At 37.2% G+C, this 19,805-nt stretch overlaps 2 protein-coding genes across 2 annotated transcripts; one reads left to right on the forward strand and one right to left on the reverse strand.

Annotated features, from left to right (window-relative positions):
* Positions 1-115: 115 nt before the first annotated feature.
* Positions 116-9,051, forward strand: terb1 (telomere repeat binding bouquet formation protein 1). The gene is made up of 20 exons (XM_043264892.1): positions 116-185; positions 537-647; positions 755-883; positions 1,038-1,166; positions 1,264-1,324; positions 1,879-1,976; positions 2,057-2,185; positions 2,263-2,415; positions 2,487-2,618; positions 2,872-2,997; positions 3,230-3,345; positions 4,081-4,290; positions 4,393-4,673; positions 5,014-5,078; positions 5,204-5,299; positions 5,425-5,685; positions 6,051-6,092; positions 7,395-7,436; positions 8,064-8,134; positions 8,827-9,051. Exons 1-20 carry the CDS (start codon positions 179-181, stop codon positions 8,998-9,000), a joined length of 2,433 nt encoding a protein of 810 aa, XP_043120827.1. The 5' UTR covers positions 116-178; the 3' UTR covers positions 9,001-9,051.
* A 2,579-nt stretch (positions 9,052-11,630) lies between these two features.
* On the reverse strand, positions 11,631-13,971 carry si:dkey-238c7.16 (uncharacterized protein LOC559078 homolog). Its single transcript, XM_043264891.1, has 2 exons — positions 13,749-13,971; positions 11,631-12,854 (listed from the first exon to the last, which is right to left on the reverse strand). Exons 1-2 carry the CDS (start codon positions 13,954-13,956, stop codon positions 12,175-12,177), a joined length of 888 nt encoding a protein of 295 aa, XP_043120826.1. The 5' UTR covers positions 13,957-13,971; the 3' UTR covers positions 11,631-12,174.
* Positions 13,972-19,805: the final 5,834 nt, after the last annotated feature.

Raw genomic sequence — 19,805 nt, forward strand, 5'->3', positions numbered from 1 at the left:
AGGATCTTCCGTTAAAATGCCGTTGGTGGTCTTTCGTGTCACAATTATGAAATACTTTCCTATAATTATTAAGCTTATTTGCTGAGAGTTTTAAAAACTAATTATTATTATTTTGCAGAATATACTGACTTTGGATATAGTGTTGGCGAAAAGGACGGTTTAATGAGTACCAAAAAAAATGGAAGGTGAGCATTTTATAACAGAATGTGTAGTTTATTTTTGGTAACATATAAAAGGTTCATTTATAACGTTAAAATGTTATTACGTAACATTTTTATTATGTATCTTTACAGTGCAGAACTGAACCGCTAACATTTATGCGTAATGACGACAAATGTCGTGACGTCACTATTTCAGTTTCTTCTACTTTATTTTCTCCTGTTTGTATTCTGTTAAAATGTAATTACCCTGCCTTACGTGGAAACATAGATTTATTACTATTACTATATGTTTTATTTAACGATACCCATCGGTTGCACAGAAAGTATATATTTTGCTTTCCAAGCTAAAGGACTTAATAGTCTTCACGTTTTCAGCTACCAAGACAGATTTGCGTCTGTTACTGGAATGTCTGAAATACCAGATGAAATGGCCTGGATCACAGAAACAAGCTCTTCTGACTATCATCTCAATCTGCAAACAGAACGGTCTGATTTACAGCTCTGAACTTACTCACTGACACTGTCTCATACCTGGAAATATTGTACTTTAATGACCCATTTGATTGTCTTTAATTGTTTTCTTTGTGTATTAGGTCAGTATGTTGAGTTTTTCAGAGAGATTGGAGGAATTTCCTTCATCCATAGCCTTTCAAAGTCCAGCACTGTCTCTCAGGTTAAAGAGACCGCTCTATTTACACTCGCTTCCTTGGCTGAATTACACGGTGTGTGTGAGCAGTTACTATATATATATATATATATATATATATATATATATATATATATATATATATATGCATGTGATTTTATAATTTTTTGTTAAACAGTGCTTATTTGAAATAGTGAACTTTTGACTGTATACATATTCTTTCTTTGCAGAGAGCTGTAAACAGTTACTTTGCAGAGAGGAGACGTTTTGTGACTTAGCGCAGCATCTGGAGCAGAAAATGCCTCTGACAGAAAAAAGAGTAGCGGTGTACATGCTGTCTGTATTGGTTGCCAACAACAGTAAGGTTTACCGTAAAACTTGAGTCCAATGAGACCGTTCCTGTGCTGATACTGTGGTTTTGCAGAGAGGGGGGACAGAGTATGTTTTCTGTTCCAGGATCTGGACAGACTCTTGCTAAGACCTCCAGGTGTATCGAAACCTTGCTCAATTTGTTCAGGTACACACATTAAGTTCAGTTTATGTGCGGTTATCTGCCTTTATTTGAAACCTTTAAAACAAGGCTATAAGGGATTAGGTAGATCACATGATTTTCAAATCTCTTTTTTCATTCTTTCAATGAACTCCATGTAATAAAAAACTTTCTGGCCAATAGACCCCAATAACTTTTACCATATGGCCAAATAATAATATTTCTCAAAAATATTTTCTGTGTTCCAAAGAAGATAGAAAGTCATGTTTGGAAACACACATTGGAAACCCCCAAAAAATGCTAGTAAATTGCACAAACAATTGCAAAGAAATGGCAAGTTTTGAATTAAGCATGAGATGATGAAGTTGAAAAATCTACCACCGACAATATCCTGAAAACATTTCCAAACAAAACATAATATGCTCCCCTACTTGGTGCGGAAGGGGAATTCTCCAAACACTGGTGTTTTGTTGAACTAAATCACAGAAATCCAGATAAATAACTGGAAATTCACTTAAATACTCCCCTGATGCTGAACAGAACCAGATTACAGTTTATTTTTTTCTTGTGCCGCTTTTCAGGCATAGTTTTCCAGATACTAATGCATCTTATGAGCAGCTGCAGTTGTGGACTACTGTGTCTAGTGCTCTCTGTGGGTCTGTCAACAACCCTCAAAATGGTATGGTTATGTTCTCCGTCCCCTTCTCTACCTATTCGCTATTACTAAATCACAATCTTCCAATGCTTTGTTTTTGACAGAGGAGAATCAGAATGCATGCATGTACGTGTTTCCCCTGCTGAAGACCTGGCTGCAGGAAGTGGCATTGCCCAGGGCAGAGCTGGCGCAACCTATATGCTCTTTTATTGGCATGACTGTTGCAAACAATCGTGAGCACAAACAGCGACGGCACAAACTAACATATAATGACACATTCTATGCTCTCATGTAAATATATGCTTTTTAGCTTGTGCTCAGGACTATTTTGCGTCGGTGGGAGGCCTGGATTCACTCTCAGACACTCTTAACAGAGTGTTGTCTCAGTTGCCACACAGTGCTCCTGCTTGTAAGGTGGCTACTGTAATCACTAAAACACTCTGTGCCTGCATCTCTAACAATGGTAAGACACATGCACACACAGAACTACTGGGTTGTGTTGGATTCTCAATTTCTTTTGTCCTCCTGTTTCAGAGCAGTTGGTATCTTCTTTATCAAAGTTGAGGGTCATTCCAGGGCTGTTGTGTCTGTTGTCCAGTCCAAAACTTGACCCACAAGACCAGCTCGCTGTGGTATTAACGATTGGACACCTCACGGATTCCTGTGGTGAGTTTGCGAGTACCAGATGGTAATAAAATAACATTTGCGCCACAAATGATAAAGTAAGCTCTATATTAAATGCAATTTAGCATAATACGCCTTAGCTACATACTCCATTCAATTGTTGTATTGTAGATAATTTAATAGATTTAAAATATTATTAGTTTGGTAAAAACGATTTATCCAAAATAAGTTTTTGTTTACATAATATATCTGTGTATATTATTGTAATGAATCTTTCTGTTTTCTCTCTGTGCAGTCGAGCATCAGTCTCAGTTGTTGTCAGCTGGAGGTTTGGTTATTATGATTTCGCTGCTCACAGAGGCTGCTGATGAAGAGGTTAGAAAGGCAGCCATGTTCGTACTGCACACCTGCAAGAGAATCGGTGAGTTTGTACATAATCACACTGTATGGTTGTAACGGCATGCATAAATTATTGCAGGAAACAAAGGTCACGGTGCAATAAGTGGTGACAAACCTTTTTCTTAATATTAAAATGCAAATAAATCTTTTTAAAAGATTTATCCAGGACAGCACTAGTCTATATGCTACTAATTATTTCTTTTAATGTCCTGCTTCTATTAAATCGGCACATTTTATTTTACTTCTCCATCCAGTTGAATCACTAGGCACTGGCATGACAGCTATGGATCTACAGGAGGAGAGTGACATGGAGAGTCACAGGCAGTCTGCTGGAGAAATCCTCCAGAGAATTCAGCTCTTGGAGAAAAAGGTTCTTCTGTTTTGTGGATTTATATTGTGAAATTTTACAGTGCTTTCACACTAGCATTTCTGGTGTGCGCCCGTGTTCGATTGACATCAGATTCCGGTTCGTTTGTATGATGTCAATGCTTGATGTCGTATGAACCCGTGAACCGTACCTGGGTCCACTGGGTCAACCAAAACCATGGTCTGGGGTCAGTTCAAGTAAACTCTGGTATGGTTTGCTGCTCATGTGAATGCAAACATAACAAAATCGCGAAAGTGAACTGCTAATAATGATGTATTATTTGATAGAAATGTGTGTTTGTGTGTGTGTTTCATTCGCTTTCTTGATGAGTGTGATTGACACACTGCAAGCAAAAAGTCTCATTTCTGTTCGCCGTCAGCATTCCTTAGAGCTCAGATCAGGCAAGCGAACCAAGTGTGAAAGCATCCTTACCTATATATTTCACAAAGTGCTTCCCTGTAAAAGTCATTTTATAATGTAGATGAGAGATGTTTTGTATATTGTTTATTTATTAATAATGCCAAGAACATTTTTGTGTTATTTAGTACATAATCCCTGAAGCCTTTACAAACTTAATTTAACCATATATAATAACACCATGGAAAAAAGCATGTCCACGTTCCTGTGGTGGTTTTTAATTTTTAATTCAAGCATGCTTATATTTCATGGGAACAGTTTGCTATAAAAAAATCTTTTAAATTCTTTTTTCGATTTTCAATTTTGTATTTTGATTTTTAGATTGGTGTGAAACTGTGGGAAAAAGACACCGAAATCCAGCAGAGCAGCAATCAGAGGTCGGCCTCATCTGTGGAATGTAATGAGACATGGTGGGAGGGTTCTGTGATGCGAAAGGTCAAAGGTTACCAGCGAGTATGTGGGGAGCTACACACAACCCCTACTGAAACTCTAGAACGACCAATCACAAGTCAAATATATAAAAAAGATTCGGTGAGAATGTCCTGTAAACACATGAATTCATTCTGCATCAGTTTACAGCTGTTTCAACAACAGACAGTATGTTAATTCAGATAACTGTGTTTGTGTTTTTAGCAGTGTATCAGCACCGAGTTTTTAAGTCCTGTGCAAGTCATTCACTTCAAAGACCCTAGCTGTGAAAAGGGAAATGAGAGAGAGCATGAACTAATACAAGAGAATGAGAGGAGTGACAACCAGGAGGGAGGTGTGAAAAAGAGAGACATAGAGAGAAAAATGCAGTCTGATAGAGTGACAAAGAGATTAAAGACCATGAATCTAAACTCGGATGATGATGTTGGCAATGAACTTCTGCAGCACTGGAGCACACCAATAGAGGGCGGCAACGATACACAGCGGTAAACATTAATCATAAATGAACGTTACGTTTTTACAGTTTTGCTAGATATCCACACTGTTTAAATACATGTCATTTGATGAATAAAGAGTTCAAATGAATGTCTTTCAAACATACATTGTACACCTGTGGCCAGAAAAGTAAAATAAATGGATTTATTGTTAGAAGAAAGTTGGTTGGTTAGTTAGGAGTTAATCTTGCTTTTCTCATACCTAGTTGTTTTATTCAGGATTAGAATGTTCACATAATTCATTTCATGTCAATGACTTTTCAAGACAGTCAGTAAATTTTTCCTCCTCGAGGGAGTGACATTTCTCCGTTTTATTTTTCTTGGGTTTCAGCCCAGATATTTTCAGACATCCTGATCCCATGAAGAGAAACCAGTGCACACACACTCGCTCTGATGGTAAATCCTACTAAAACATCACGCTTGCTTTGTGCTAAGTCACAGGAAACCCTTTGATTTCTCTTCAGCTACAAAAGTTTGCTGTTCACTTGTTTTAGATCATGAATTTGTGCTGTTGTTTTCAGATGAGATGTCTCTGTGCTCTGAGCTGTTAGACAGAGAAATTAATAGGTCTCTGAAACCGCCCTCTGTCTCTAAACCCAGAGATCTACACTGTTCAGGTATAAATACACACGAATAAACAACACACTAGATAATAAAAGCAATACTTACTCTCATTGTTCTTATTGTCTCACTCTTTTCTCCATACTGGCATGTGCACACGCGCACATTTTCCATCTTTCAGGTTGTGTGAAACATATGAATGAGATGGACAGTCGTTCATTTGGCGCTGTGTTGCGTAGCTGCAGGTTTCAGTGTGACTTTCACCTGGTGCTACGAGAGGCTGAGGATCGATTTAGAAGAGGCCAGCAGTTAAAGAGGACTAGCCACACTCTAACACGCACTCATATCCACACACACGACAAAAACAGAAAGAGCACTAGTGAGGATACAGAGAGGAGCAAGAGGGGAAAACACAGGCTGAGTCACCAACCATCAGACAGATGTAAGAGATGGCGTCCGCACATGGTCTTTCACAATGTATTCGGGAGTGTTGAAGAATTGCTTTGACCTTAAATGTTGAGAAAGTAGGCCTGGAGAACCAAACACACCCTCATGATTTACATTTAGCAGATGCTTTTCATATGCTGGGAATTTGTAATTACATACAAAGTCCGATGATGCATTTATATTCTATTTTTCTAAAAATACGAAGATCGTCTTACAAATGGTCTGTAGAATCGAGTTTTGAATTTACCGAAATTAATAAAAGTGAAGTTTAACGATATAAGTTCTTCACATGCCCTATTTGCCATTTTAGTGCATTTGGTGCTTCTTTCCTGTCCTCTAATTCTCTGTTTCTTTCTCCAGGTGCTAGTCTCACATCGGCGAGAAGGCAGAGAGAAATATACAGTAAGTGAAATGTTCTTTCCCTTTCAGGACAAAAGAGAACTGTTGCTCTCAGATGTATTTCAGTTTAGGGGTGAGGGGGGAGGTAACATTCATAATGTCTGTGCCACTATAAACATCTGCAAACTGCCCCATACATTTGATAAATGGTGCATATTCGTGCAAAGAGCCAGGTTATATTATTGAATAGGGTAATTATGTAACAGAAGACTCATCTGTGCTTTTGACTTTTGTCTATGTTGCTGAAATGTCTTTCCATCTTTGCTCTCAGTTTTTTCCTTTTGTCCTCCTTTTTCCCCTCAGTCTCACTCATTCCATTCCCTCTATTGCCGAGTTGTGGTCTCTGAGTGCTGTTCAGTTGTTCCGATGTGGCTTTTTTCCCGTAACCTCAAGACTTACTCACTGAACTTTCGAGAGATGTTCTCACTATAATTGTCAAGTAAAGGGTAACGCAGTGTCACCCAGTCATTATCCATAATCAAACCTGGAAACAGGAATCAGGAATGTATCGCTTTACATTTTTACTAGTCAAAATATAGCACTAATAAGCAATTTTAATTGTGGCTAATATCAAAGACATATGACTAGAATAAACGTTGGACTAGAGTAACTGATGATCTTAATGGATACAAATATTTTGTATTATTGTTTTTAACTTGGATGAAGCAAGTAAATAATACAGATTGGTGAGTGTGTGTATATTAGAGAAAGACCGTTATATAGAAAGATATTTGAAGCATATGTGTAGGAAGATGGTTAACTAGGTTGTAGTTTCCTGTGGGTTCTGGCCTCTAGCCTTTGACCTGCTGCTATATAGACTAGTCATTAGGACTGAGAATGTGTCCAGACACAAGCACTAACAATGTTTCACTTTAACAGGATCAGTGTGCTCCAGTCTAACAATACACACGTTCACATACTACATTTGCATCCATACATGCACACACAAAGGGTTTTGTTCCTTTCAAGAGTTGGTAGAATACTGTAACTGTATTGTACTGTGTATGGCCAAACACACCCTTGTGATTTATGTGTATTCATATAGCAAATGCTTCAATTCAAAACAGTGTGGAAAGTGTTGAGAATTAAAATTAAATTCAAACCATATAATCTGTTTACATTCTATTTTATACCGACTGTTCCGATAGATAAAGTACAAACAGTATGTGACTAAAGGTCTGTGGAATGTACTTGCAAGTTTATGATGTACTATATCTAGTTATTTCATATAAGTATCTAAAAGCCTCTTTTAGGATATTTTAAACAGGCCATTTGTTGACTTTAATTCTGTGTTTCTCCTTCCAGGTGTTAGGCTCACACCCCTGAGAAGACCGAGAGAAATATACAGTAAGAGAAGCATTTTTTCTCTTCACATTCACAATGTCTGTTTCAAAGTAAACATTTGTAAACTAAAAGCAAAGAACCAGGTTATAAGAATGCCCTACATGCTGAGAGGAACGTCCTGTTAAAGAACAGTGTGTATTTGTTCAGTAGGATACTAGTGCAGGGTTCAGTACTGTGTGTGCAGTTTCACAGACTGCCCACTAAATCATTCTAAAGATCAATATACCTCCCTGCTGCCTGTGCAAGTCTCACCATTTGTATTGCTGTTACCAGCTTGGACACATTTTGCATGGTTTGGTTCATTATAGGTTTACTTCACCCCAAAATGAAAATCCCGTCATTATTTACTCACCCTCACGTCATTCCAAACCCGTAAGACCTTCGCTCATCTTTTTAACACAAATTAAAATATTTTTGATGAATTTGAAGAGCCATTCCATAGACATCAACACAACTGAATTGATCCCTGCTCCGGAAACATAGTAAATATATCAGTAAATCAGTCTATGCGACATCAGCGGCTCAAATTCAAATAGGTTTGGAACGGCATGAGGGTGAGTTTTTATTTTGGTGTAAACTAACCCTTTAATTTCACTTCCTCTATTTTTTTCTCTTTTCATTTTCTTTCAGGTCAAGGCATAAAAAAGAACATGGATCACAGCTGTCTCAAGAAAACTTCAAAAGAGTGTCTCCCAAAAAATGTATGGTACTATTAATATTAGGTGAATTATATACCATGATTCTACACAAACTGACCTTGCATTGAACCTAAATCATCCTATATTGTTTAACAATTTTTATTGCAAAAGCAGTCATGGAATATCTATGTTTATTACATTCTAATCAAAGAAAACGCAAATGTAAAATTTCACTTTGAATTTAAAGTAGTGCTGTCAAACAATTAATCACATCCAAATTAAAGTTTTTGTTAGTGTTTGTGTATATATGTGTATTGTGTATCTGTATTCTCTGTATAGTTTATGTATATATAAGTTCATACACATACAGTATATATTTTTAAATATTTACATGTATTTAAGTGTCTATTTATATTCATATTATTTCTATCATGAATAAATATATTTTACATGTAAACATTTTTTTTCTGAGAAGAAAAAAAAAAAAATATATATATATATATATATATATATATATATATATATATATATATATATATATGCATGTGTGAGTATTTATATATATATACATAATAAGTATAAGTATACATAGCACACATACATCTTGAGTAATTGTTTGACAGCACTACTTTAAAGATCAACTTGCTAGCAACTTGCTAACAGTTCATATTTGTACAATCATAACCATAATGCATATCATCTTTAGTCTCCATTTTTATCTAAACGTGTGATTTCGTGATGGTTTTCTGCTTTAGCATTCAGGCAGACACAGAGAGAGGCAGGTCTTTTCTGATGATGAGTTGCAGTACCTCAACATGGGTGTGAAGAGGTTTGGTCACTCGTGGAACTCCATCCTCTGGATGTATCCCTTCCGGCCCGGACGCACCAATGTAGACCTGGCCAAGAAGTACCAACACATACAGGCATGACATGACCAACAGTTCTGAATACTGTAACTTCTAACAAAGGCTGGTAAAATCTTTCATTTGACATCAAAATCACTTTATGTTTCCATTGAATAGAGTCCAATTTTTCCTCTTAATATCTTACTGTATGTCTGATAATAAATGCAGATTTGATAAGCGTAAGATTTTCAAAACATTAAAAAATCTTACTGACCCTGAAATTAAACAGTAGTGATGACTGGCTGCACCTTTCGCTCTGATCCAAAGTGAATAGTAATGATTAAATAAACTCTACACTGATGTTCCTTGAGCATGAAGTTCACCTTGAATCTCTTTAGAAGTCTTTCTAGGCTCTTTTGTTACCATTCGGATTATCCGTCTCTTAGATTTGTCATCAATTTTCCTCCTGCGGCCACGTCCAGGGAGGTTGGCTACAGTCCCATGGATCTTAAACTTCTGAATAATATGTGCAACTGTAGTCACAGGAACATCTAGTTGCTTGGAGATGGTCTTATAGCCTTTACCTTTAACATGCTTGTCTATAATTTTCTTTCTGATCTCTTGAGACAACTCTTTCCTTTGCTTCCTCTGGTCCATGTCGAGTGTGGTACACACCATATCACCAAACAACACAGTGATTACCTGGAGCCATATATATAGGCCCAATGGCTGATTACAAGGTTGTAGACACCTGTGATGCTAATTAGTGGACACACCTTGAATTAACATGTCCCTTTGGTCACATTATTTTCAGTGTTTTCTAGGGGTACCATCATTTTTGTCCATGCCTGTTTCGATTGACAAAGTGTGAGTATTTGTATATATATATATATATAATACATAATAAGTATAACATAGCAGACATACATATATGCACACATACATCTTGAGTAATTGTTTGGCAGCACTACTTTAAAGATCAACTTGCTAGCAACTTGCTAACAGTTCATATTTGTACAATCATAACCATAATGCATATCATCTTTAGTCTCCATTTTTATCTAAACGTGTGATTTCGTGATGGTTTTCTGCTTTAGCATTCAGGCAGACACAGAGAGAGGCAGGTCTTTTCTGATGATGAGTTGCAGTACCTCAACATGGGTGTGAAGAGGTTTGGTCACTCGTGGAACTCCATCCTCTGGATGTATCCCTTCCGGCCCGGACGCACCAATGTAGACCTGGCCAAGAAGTACCAACACATACAGGCATGACATGACCAACAGTTCTGAATACTGTAACTTCTAACAAAGGCTGGTAAAATCTTTCATTTGACATCAAAATCACTTTATGTTTCCATTGAATAAATGAATTAATATCTTACTGTATGTCTGATAATAAATGCAGACTTGATAAGCGTAAGATTTTCAAAAACATTAAAAAAATCTTACTGACCCTGAAATTAAACAGTAGTGATGAGATGCACCTACGCGCTGATCCAAAGTGAATAGTAATGATTAAATAAACTCTCAGTAAAATAATGATCTCACTAAGAGGAAACGCCAAAGAAACTGTGGCTTTGGAATGTGGTTGTCACACTGTTGCATAACAATCTGTTCTTCTGGTTTTCTTTCTCAGTTGAAAATAACAACATGTCAAACATGATATGGCTCGGTGGCCTTCAGATGTTAGTTATATTGCCGTGCCAGTGCTGTTATGGCTGTGGTGCGATTTAGCCTGTGTTGTGAAAGAAGACCACATATCATATTTTTGCTTCCTGTTTCATTTCCCCAGTACTGCTCATCCAGAATCTTGATCGTGTTTTCTCTCTTTTACTGAAAGAAAGCCAAAACACGGGGTGTGGAAACGTCTGGGGCAGGAGCCGAATAAAACATCACCAGCTGAACTCATTTTCAGCCGTCACCATTTGTTAAGTCTTATTTGAATGGCTATGCATTGTATATTTTTGTTACTAGAGTTTTGCATTTATTTTACTATACAACAAGATAACTTTGTTTGTCCTAAAGAGTAAACTCACACGTTTTTACTTTATTATATTTTCTCTCTAATGCGGGAAATGGATGTCTCAATTACTTGATTATTTGTGTTCTGTCAAATCCACTTGATTTGCATGGGAGTCCATACTGTATGTATATTTGAATAAAGTTTACTTGTTGTGTAACAGTAGATTCCCTAGAGCTATGTCAGTCATCTAAATTCATTCCTCTTATGGCTGAAGTACACAAAGCTCTGTTACACAAGGATAATGAGGCATGGCATTTCCTTGAGATTCCAGCAGACGGAAGCAGCTTAAAATTTCATCAAAAACTTCGCTACATGTTCAGCATAGAAAACTCAGTTGAAAGATTTTTGTTTATAATAAAGCCAAAGTTTCTTGGGAAAAGAGCCAGAAAGTTAACCTCAAAAAAAAAAAGTCCCATGAGACCCCTTTTCTCTGGAAAGAATGTAAGAATGTTGCCCCTCTCCCCAGAAGCTTCGCTGAGAAAACTGAGGGAGATGATGCATGTTATCTTCCCAGGAAACTCCCATGTATTGGGATTGTTCATACACTTGTGTTGATTTTATTTCTAACACCAGAGGCATTGCGGTAATGTTGAATCAAGCTTTTTTTTCTTCTTGCTCAGATCTTTGAGAAGATACTGTAGGATTTCATACCACAGGCAATGTTCGATTAAATACAAAATACAGATCAAGTGTTATTGTGATGTGTTACAGTCTTTATTTTCCTTTACTACAATCATCGTATTAATGTACATTCTTTTCCTCTTCCCCATTGGGAGACTGAACGGTTCACACACAATCACCAAGAGCTTGAAAGAAAATAGACCATCAAGAAAAGATATAAGACAGCTGGTTTGCTGCTTGTCAATGAATCGGTAGGCATAAGGAATGTTCATTAGATATCAGGTGGCTGGTTTTACATGGAACTTTTTATCTATTTCATGACAAGGTTGTGTAAAACTCAGAACTGGCTCTACTGACAAATATTACCTTCAAACAAAAGCTAAAAGGTTTTCTCAAGCCAATATTTCTGATAAAAATGACAGTTCCATGAAATGGTTTGAACTTAAATACATTTTCATTCTTTCTCACGAATTCTGCATCCAGTTTGCTACCTCGATTCAATTCTGAATCGCACACAACCCTGTTTCATGACTACATCCTCAGGAAAAAAACATCTTGGATATTGCTGCGACGACCTTCCAGCCGCTGCTGTTTTCTAGAGTAGAGTGTAGCGGTTTATATAAGGTTGACTGCGTCAACTGCGTTCTGTCCCATATCTTCCAAAGTGAATGATGGATCTGAGTTAGGGATTGTGGATTCATGGGTCAGTTCACAGTCCAGGAGGTCCACTGAGGGCGTCTCCACCTTATCCAGACATGCCAAAAAATCTTTGTTCTCAGCTGGTGCAGGACTGCTAATTTTGTCTTCCACCATCTCACTGGTCATGGCTTCACTCACCATAGTGACTCCAGAAATGAGGGCTTCTGAGATTGGAGATTTCAGCAGGTCATCCAAGAGGCTGGGTTCTGGGAGAACATCAGAACCGGCGAGATCTACCACAGGTTCAGGCTTCTGTTCAGGTTCAGGTTCCTTCTCAATCAGGCTGACAGATGCCAGCGCGGACTCCACTGCTTCAATACCTTTGTTTACAACATCTTCCACCGGTGCAGCAATGTGTTCAGTGACTGCGTTGACTGTTTCTCCTACAGCTTGTGTAAGGCTCTGCAGAACACTGCTTGAAGAGCCGATGGCCTTCTCTTCTGCAGGTATGCTCTCTTCTTGAACCTCACCTTCGGAAGGTTTTTGCTCTGCATTTTCAGCCACAGGTGAGTCCTCTTGTTCAGCTGGACCTACTGTCTCTGCTCCTATCCCGGCTTCACTCTTCTTCCGACTGAGCTTTGCTCCCATTCTGCCCCCTTGCAATAGAGAGATACATCACGGTTATTAAAGTCATCTCACACAAACCACTATTTCTGTGTAGCTATACAACACCTATCTAACTTGTTTCTACAATACTAGGTGAACATAGTAAGAGGTTGTCACTGGGCCAAGCACAAAAGTTGAGGGATGAAGGTCTTCGACTATAAACTGGATTACAAATATTGCAGATACAGACTGCATTTTTGAAAACTAAAACATCACATAATGGAAAGCCACATGAAGTTGGATAAAAGATGCTGAACATGTTCTTTTGCGGTTTTATTGGTCACTAAAAAAGGAAAAGAAACAAGCACACATTGATGGACATAAACAACTTCCATTGGCGTTTATGTAAATAAAAGCACAAAAGGTTATTTTTATTTAGCATACTCTGGACATTTATATATATATATATATATATATATATATATATATATATATATATATATATATATATATATATATATAATTTTATTAAATATATATTTTTTATCTATTAAATATATAAGCACACATATAAATACATATAAGTTGGTATGTAAGACAATTTAAACTCATTTTATCTTAGCCACACCTTCCAGCTGCTGAAGCGCTTTGTGAACATGGGTCTCATCTGGAGACCACACTCTTCAAGAGAAATTGAAAGCACAATTTAAACTATCAAATTAAGTTTTTTTTATTATTGTATTAAATAATTAACCAAGAAATAACGGTGGAGTTTAAACCCGTTATAATTTTCCCCACTGACGTGGCATCAGAGCTGAGACAGCGGGACAAAGCAGAGTCTAACTGAGACTAACGATAAGCAGGATACTTCTTTATTGTACTAATCCAAACATTAAACAACGCAGTTTTGCATGCGTGGCAAATCAAATTGTTGAAAAACCTACCTTCGTTGAACAGTAAACGAGTGTAGACGCGTGCAGAGACAGGATCTGGGATGGAGAGACTGACTGTGCAAAAGGAGGAAACTCTCAGATAGTGATGCACAGTTTCCAGACGAATCGCTCTTTCGAGCCGATTCTTTATAATGATTCCTTTGAGCCGATTCGAAAAACAATTGGGCTGCGTGACCGACGACAGAAATTTGAACTTCATTCGACTTTTTCAAGCAGTTAAATAAACCTGTCTGGCAAAACACCTAATTTAAACTACATATTTAAACATTAACAAATGCAGAGTGCACGAAACATTTGAAGGTGCATTTGTAGTTTTTTCCCAATGCACATTGGGTCTACAAAACATGCCCTTATATGTCACGTAATTGTGAATTTACGAACCACAACCGTATCAAAACAGTATTAGCCTATGTTTAAAAGTCTTTACGTTTGACCATGCTAAGTCAATTTATGCTAAGGCCAACAGATCGCGCGCCCAAAATGACATGCTAGTCTTTTAACGTGTTCTTTTTTTTAACAAATAATTAGCTCGTTGTATTTATGCAACGGTTAAAAGATAAAGAGATAAAACAGATAAAAAAGAAAACAGTTAAATTCCACACCCATTAGGAAAAGAATACGTCTTGAACCAGTTCACTAAAACGAACCGAGTCATTAAAATGAATCGGACCTAACGCTAGCCCCCGATCGACTCCCTCAGTCAACAGAACTGCTGGAAATGCACGCGTTCCACGCAGACACTCCCTGACCGGCCTCGTGCACAGCGTCAGCGGCTTTAAAATGTGGAACTATCGATTAAAGCGAGTCGTTTTCTGCCTCTTTGACTGCACAAACGGTTCAATGGCGCCCAGGCATTCAGAGCTGTATATTTACATTGACACAGTTACACAGACAAAACAAATACAATTTATTGACAATTACTGACAAACATTTTATCGACAGTATTATAAAGTAGGCTACAGAAAATGTGCTGCTTGCGTCCAGAAATGAGGAAGGCTCCGAACAAAAAAAATGCCTTTGGTAGGCTATTTTTATTTTATAATGACACTTTTTTATTATTATTATTTACATTTTTTTATTTTATCCCTCTGCTACAGCAACAAGAAATTGTCCACAAGATGGAGACACGGAGCTGTGGATCATTTTGGCGGAGTAATATGTAATAGTAATTTATTAATTTTTTTACAAATTACCCTACATGACCCCGAGATTAAAGCATTGGTTTATGTCTTTCCTTATAATGTTCTAGATACCACATTCACGCAACTTCACCTCTATCCTTATCTCTCTTTCTCTCTGTGTTTGTGCAGTCCTCCACTTTTGTGCTATGGATGATGGCAGCTGTTGCTGTTAGCAGTAATTGTACAGCTGAAGCAGTAATTGCAGAGCTATCTGCTTGTGTAATGAGTGTGAGAGACCGAGATGAAGCCGTTATCACTCTTAAGTCTCTCAATCCCTTCATTTTGATTCCTCTCTCGTGTCTGTCACGACATTTTCATGCTCTTCCGTCCTTTTTCGGAGCACAGAAAGTAAATACCCAGAGATGATTAGAAACATATGTTTCAGAGGGAAAACGGTGGCAGAGTCGGAGCGCTAGCGCGTTTTTGTTTTCCGGCTCTCTAATTTGAGGCATTTCTGTTTCGCTGTTCTGAAATTGCCCGCTTAGATTACACATTTCCTTCTGCTGAGAAAATAATACGTACAAACATGTTTCCACAGCGTGCATTCGTTTCTTTTATTGCAAAGTAAAGCCAAAAACTTGAGACGTAGTGTAGCGGATGCTGGCATGTACCAGTCCGGCCAGAAATAAGAGTTTCATTGACATTCAGAGCATGTGTAATGATAACGCCTTGGGTTTTATCCATTGTGTCTTTGATCGCATGTGTAGCCATAGATGTGTCTGATGATGTAACTCGCTGGATTTTATAAACAGACTTTCTTTCCATCAAGGTCACGTTTCATCTCAAGATTATAAACTCAAACATCTAAGGCGTGCGGTTCGCTGTAAATAAGCATGTGACTTAAAGTTTGTGAGATTCACATTTTCAGCACTGTTAGACTAGTCAAAGAAAAAAAATTCCTGTACCTGCTATATACTGACTCCATACTAACAGCAGTGAAGATCGGTGTGTGTTTCTGACCTCTTTGGTGTGAGTGGGTTGCTGGTGGCTTTAATGTGTTTTTGAGGTTATTTTTAGTCTGAGGGATGTTGAGAGATTTGCTGAAGTCTCGGATTGCTTGACATCAGGACTTCAGTCGGAGAGATTCTCTCCATCTCGCTCCTCATGTTCTCACAGAGAGAGGCCAGCTGCTCTCTTTCGGTGAAAATATGAGCGACATAGATCTTTTGCGCTACGCTGCCATTTTTAATATTGCTGATATATAGGTCAGTTTGTTGTGCGCTAAATTAGGAAATTAAAGAATAGATCAATCGGGTGCAGTTTAGTTAATGATACGGTGTGGCAATAGGGATTTATGTGATTATGAAGAATGCAGTGACAACCAAAGTCAACATCACGCATCCATTCAAATATATGAAGAAAATCGCTTGTATCTTGAACGTCATCTTGGAAGCAGTCTGATTGTGTCACATGCTATAGACTAATCCAGAGTGCTTCCTGGGTTTAACCCTTCAAATCAAATACACATATGGCTGGCTATACAGGGTTTATCTAACATGTGTTCTGTGCTGACATGTAAAATGTCAGGTGATATTACAGATCATGTATGAACCATGTATTGTTACGGATTCGGATAAAAGGATATTGGAGCTGTTAATGTGGTTGTGCATTATACGACTGCATTGAGTGTGCGTTAGAGAGAAATATGACGGTATAAAATAGTTTTGATAAATCTGAAGCATGCAAAACCTTTGGCTGCACTGCTGAACAGCTACTCAGAGTGTAAAAGATTTAATACACTGAGTGTGTGTGTGTGTGTGTATTGCCAATATAGTTGCCATAAGTGTTTGGGTTTCTTCCACTTTTAAAATCCAGTTGTCTTACATGCATACTGTTTAATAATAAAACAAACATATATGTTCTTTTAATTCGTTTGATTTTGAATTTGTTTAAATAACACTCATGTTTATTCATATAAATTGAAGTAAAATGATTTACGTGTCTGGGGTCATTGGCCGGTCACACATTGTTTTACTCATGCATTTTTTTTATGCTTTGAAATTAAGTTTTCTTACAGGAAATCAACTAGCAAATTCTCCCCTCTCTCTCTCTCTTCTTGCTCTACAAAGCACCAGATTAACAAAAAGATTTTACTCTTTTCTTAATCCTTCAACACTCAACCAGACGCGACGGCGAGATTGACTTAGATCTGCAATCACGTGCAGACAAATACACATAAGTCATGAACTTAGATGCTTCAAAAAAAAAAAAAAAAAAAACATGCCTAACTGATGCTCTTTTGGAGTATTATCTAAAATAAATGTGATTTTCATGTTTATTTTCATATTCAGATTATATTATTTATACTTATTTGTACAGGGGAATTACCACATATTACCTGTGTACCCAAAAAATAACAATATGTTGGATTTTTGCACAATCCAATATGTAGATGAGTTTGTTTCTTAATCAGAAGAGAGTTGAAGAAATGTAGCATAATGTCACTTGCTCACTAGTGAATTCCCTGCAGTGAATGGGTGCCGTCACAATTCACAGACTTTGTTAATGATGGATTGAAGTCTGCTTGGACTCCCATTCCGGCGGCACCCATTCACCTATTCTAGCGATTCCAGTGACTAAATACATGTGCAAAAATGTTAGTCACAACCCGTTTTACTTCCATAATATGGTCTTTTTCCGGAACAAGAAAGTAGCGATTCTATTCTTTAGTAATTAATAAAACACGATAACAACATAAAAACATAGTTTTTTACTTTACAGAAAAAAACAGCATGCTGTGCACATACTGCAGCAGCTGTTTAAAAAAAAAATCATGCATTTATATTGTCGAGTGTTTTATTTCACAACAAAATCCTCCATCCATGCCTTTACGTATCATTCTGTTAAGTAACGCGCGGTAGGTGAACCTGGCCGATCCTACCTCAATGCTTCCCTCAGTGGTTGACTTCTTTATTGCCTTATCTAGGCCATTGTAAATGAATGTGGCAGAATCTCTATTCTCAGGTGAGAATCTCATCTTCTCTGTCAGAGATGAAAGGGAGTTTCAGCTTCATTTGAATTGCAAATAAGTGCCATCATACTTCACTGGCAGCTTAAGTTATTTATGAAAGCTCTTTTTATGTTAGTTGTCAGCAGGCATGGTCTTGTTGGGCCATGAATGGAAAATAACTTTTCTGTGATCGTTTAAACAGTGCATATATTTTAACTCGTTTGGACCATAATTTAAAAGGCTTCGATAAGCTTTTCCATTTTACAGTGCTGAAGTTTACTTTTGAAACTTGTAGCCTACGCTTAAACAATTCTGGGACGTTAAATAAATATATTGAACATGCAGGATAAAAATGATTATGCATCGTTAGCAGATTTGCAATGTTATTCCACATCTTAGCCTTTAATATAATATGGGAAAAGAATGATAAATCGAATCGCTTAGAGACATTTATTAACATTTTGGAGTCATGTGGATTATTATGTTTTTATCAGATGAGTTGACTTTGGACTTACAGACATTCTGACGGCACCCATTCACTGCTGAGGACCAGCTGGTGAGCAAGTGAGGCAGTTCTTAATTCCTGACGAAGAAACAAACTTATTTGCATCTTTGATGGCCTAAAGGGTAAGTAAATGTTCAGCAAATTTATACTTTGCATTTGTTTGTTCATCATTTATGTCTGCAGATGCATAACAGTTCTAATTAATACATAAAAAGTTCTAATTAATATGTTAATTAATTGTATTAATCAGCAGTTGAATCTTGATGACTTAGCGCACAAAAATGTATTTAATAAGCAAAGGATGAAAATGATAATGCATCTTTTACAATACAATATTTGTAAACATTTGCCAGTTTAGATGGATTCAAGCTTATCCCCATCTCCAAGCCTCTATGACATTATGGACGATACTCATAAATCTGGTCTCTTAGAACCACATGATTTGTGGCATCTTTCATGTTTGCACCACAAACACTGTGGGATAACTTATGAAGTTTAATACTAAAGGTCAAGGGTTTATGAGCAATAATAATAGCGATGCTTGCCAAGTTTAAAGGTTATTAAAGCCATGGTGTGCGACAAACCTTGACAGTCAACGCATTTGCATGATCAGGCGTTGAACGTCAGATATTATTAGAATTCATATCCCTTCTTATAGCATCCATGTAATCAGCTTCTGCGACACGCTTCATCAGTTCAGTCCCCATACTGCTTATCAGCGTTTATGGGTGGGACAGACCCCTCCGAGAGACCAGTGTTAAGTCTCAAATCCTTTGTTTTCAACAGCTGTGCGGACCCCATCCGCAATATTATGAATCCTACTATCAAGACTTAGCTTGTGAATATTACTTAGGTCATGTGAATGCTTCTTTGTAATCTTCCTAGGGCTGTGGTTCTCAATCCTGGTCCTGGCTGGAGTACTGTACATTTTAAATGCCTTCTAATCTAACATATTAATCGGCTCATTAATAGAAGGTTCAAGACCTGAAATATGTGTGTACAGTAAAGGAGAAACCCAAAATGTGCAGTGCTGGTGGGCCTCCTGGACCGGGATTGATAAACACTGTCCTGTAAGGCATCTTTACACAGCTTAAGACTGCTCTGTGCAGGCTGCCTTCAAATTTTGTGCAAATTTGCAATACTGCACCAAAATATTAGTAGTAAAGTAGAGCAGTTTGGATGCTGCTTAATTTAATTTAATTTAATTTAATTTAATTTAATTTAATTTAATTTATAGTTTCATATTTTTATGTACAATTTCATTATTTCTAATTTATATTTATAATTGAAAATATTTTTAAATATCTGCAATATAAATCTTTTGTAATTATGGTTATTTATTGTTTTTAAAGCTATATTTATGCAACTATAATTTTTTGGGTATCATTAAAAACCTGCGTAAATCCATATTT

The sequence above is a fragment of the Puntigrus tetrazona genome, chromosome 18, assembly GCF_018831695.1.
Source record: "Puntigrus tetrazona isolate hp1 chromosome 18, ASM1883169v1, whole genome shotgun sequence".
Classification (NCBI taxonomy): Eukaryota; Metazoa; Chordata; class Actinopteri; order Cypriniformes; family Cyprinidae; genus Puntigrus; species Puntigrus tetrazona.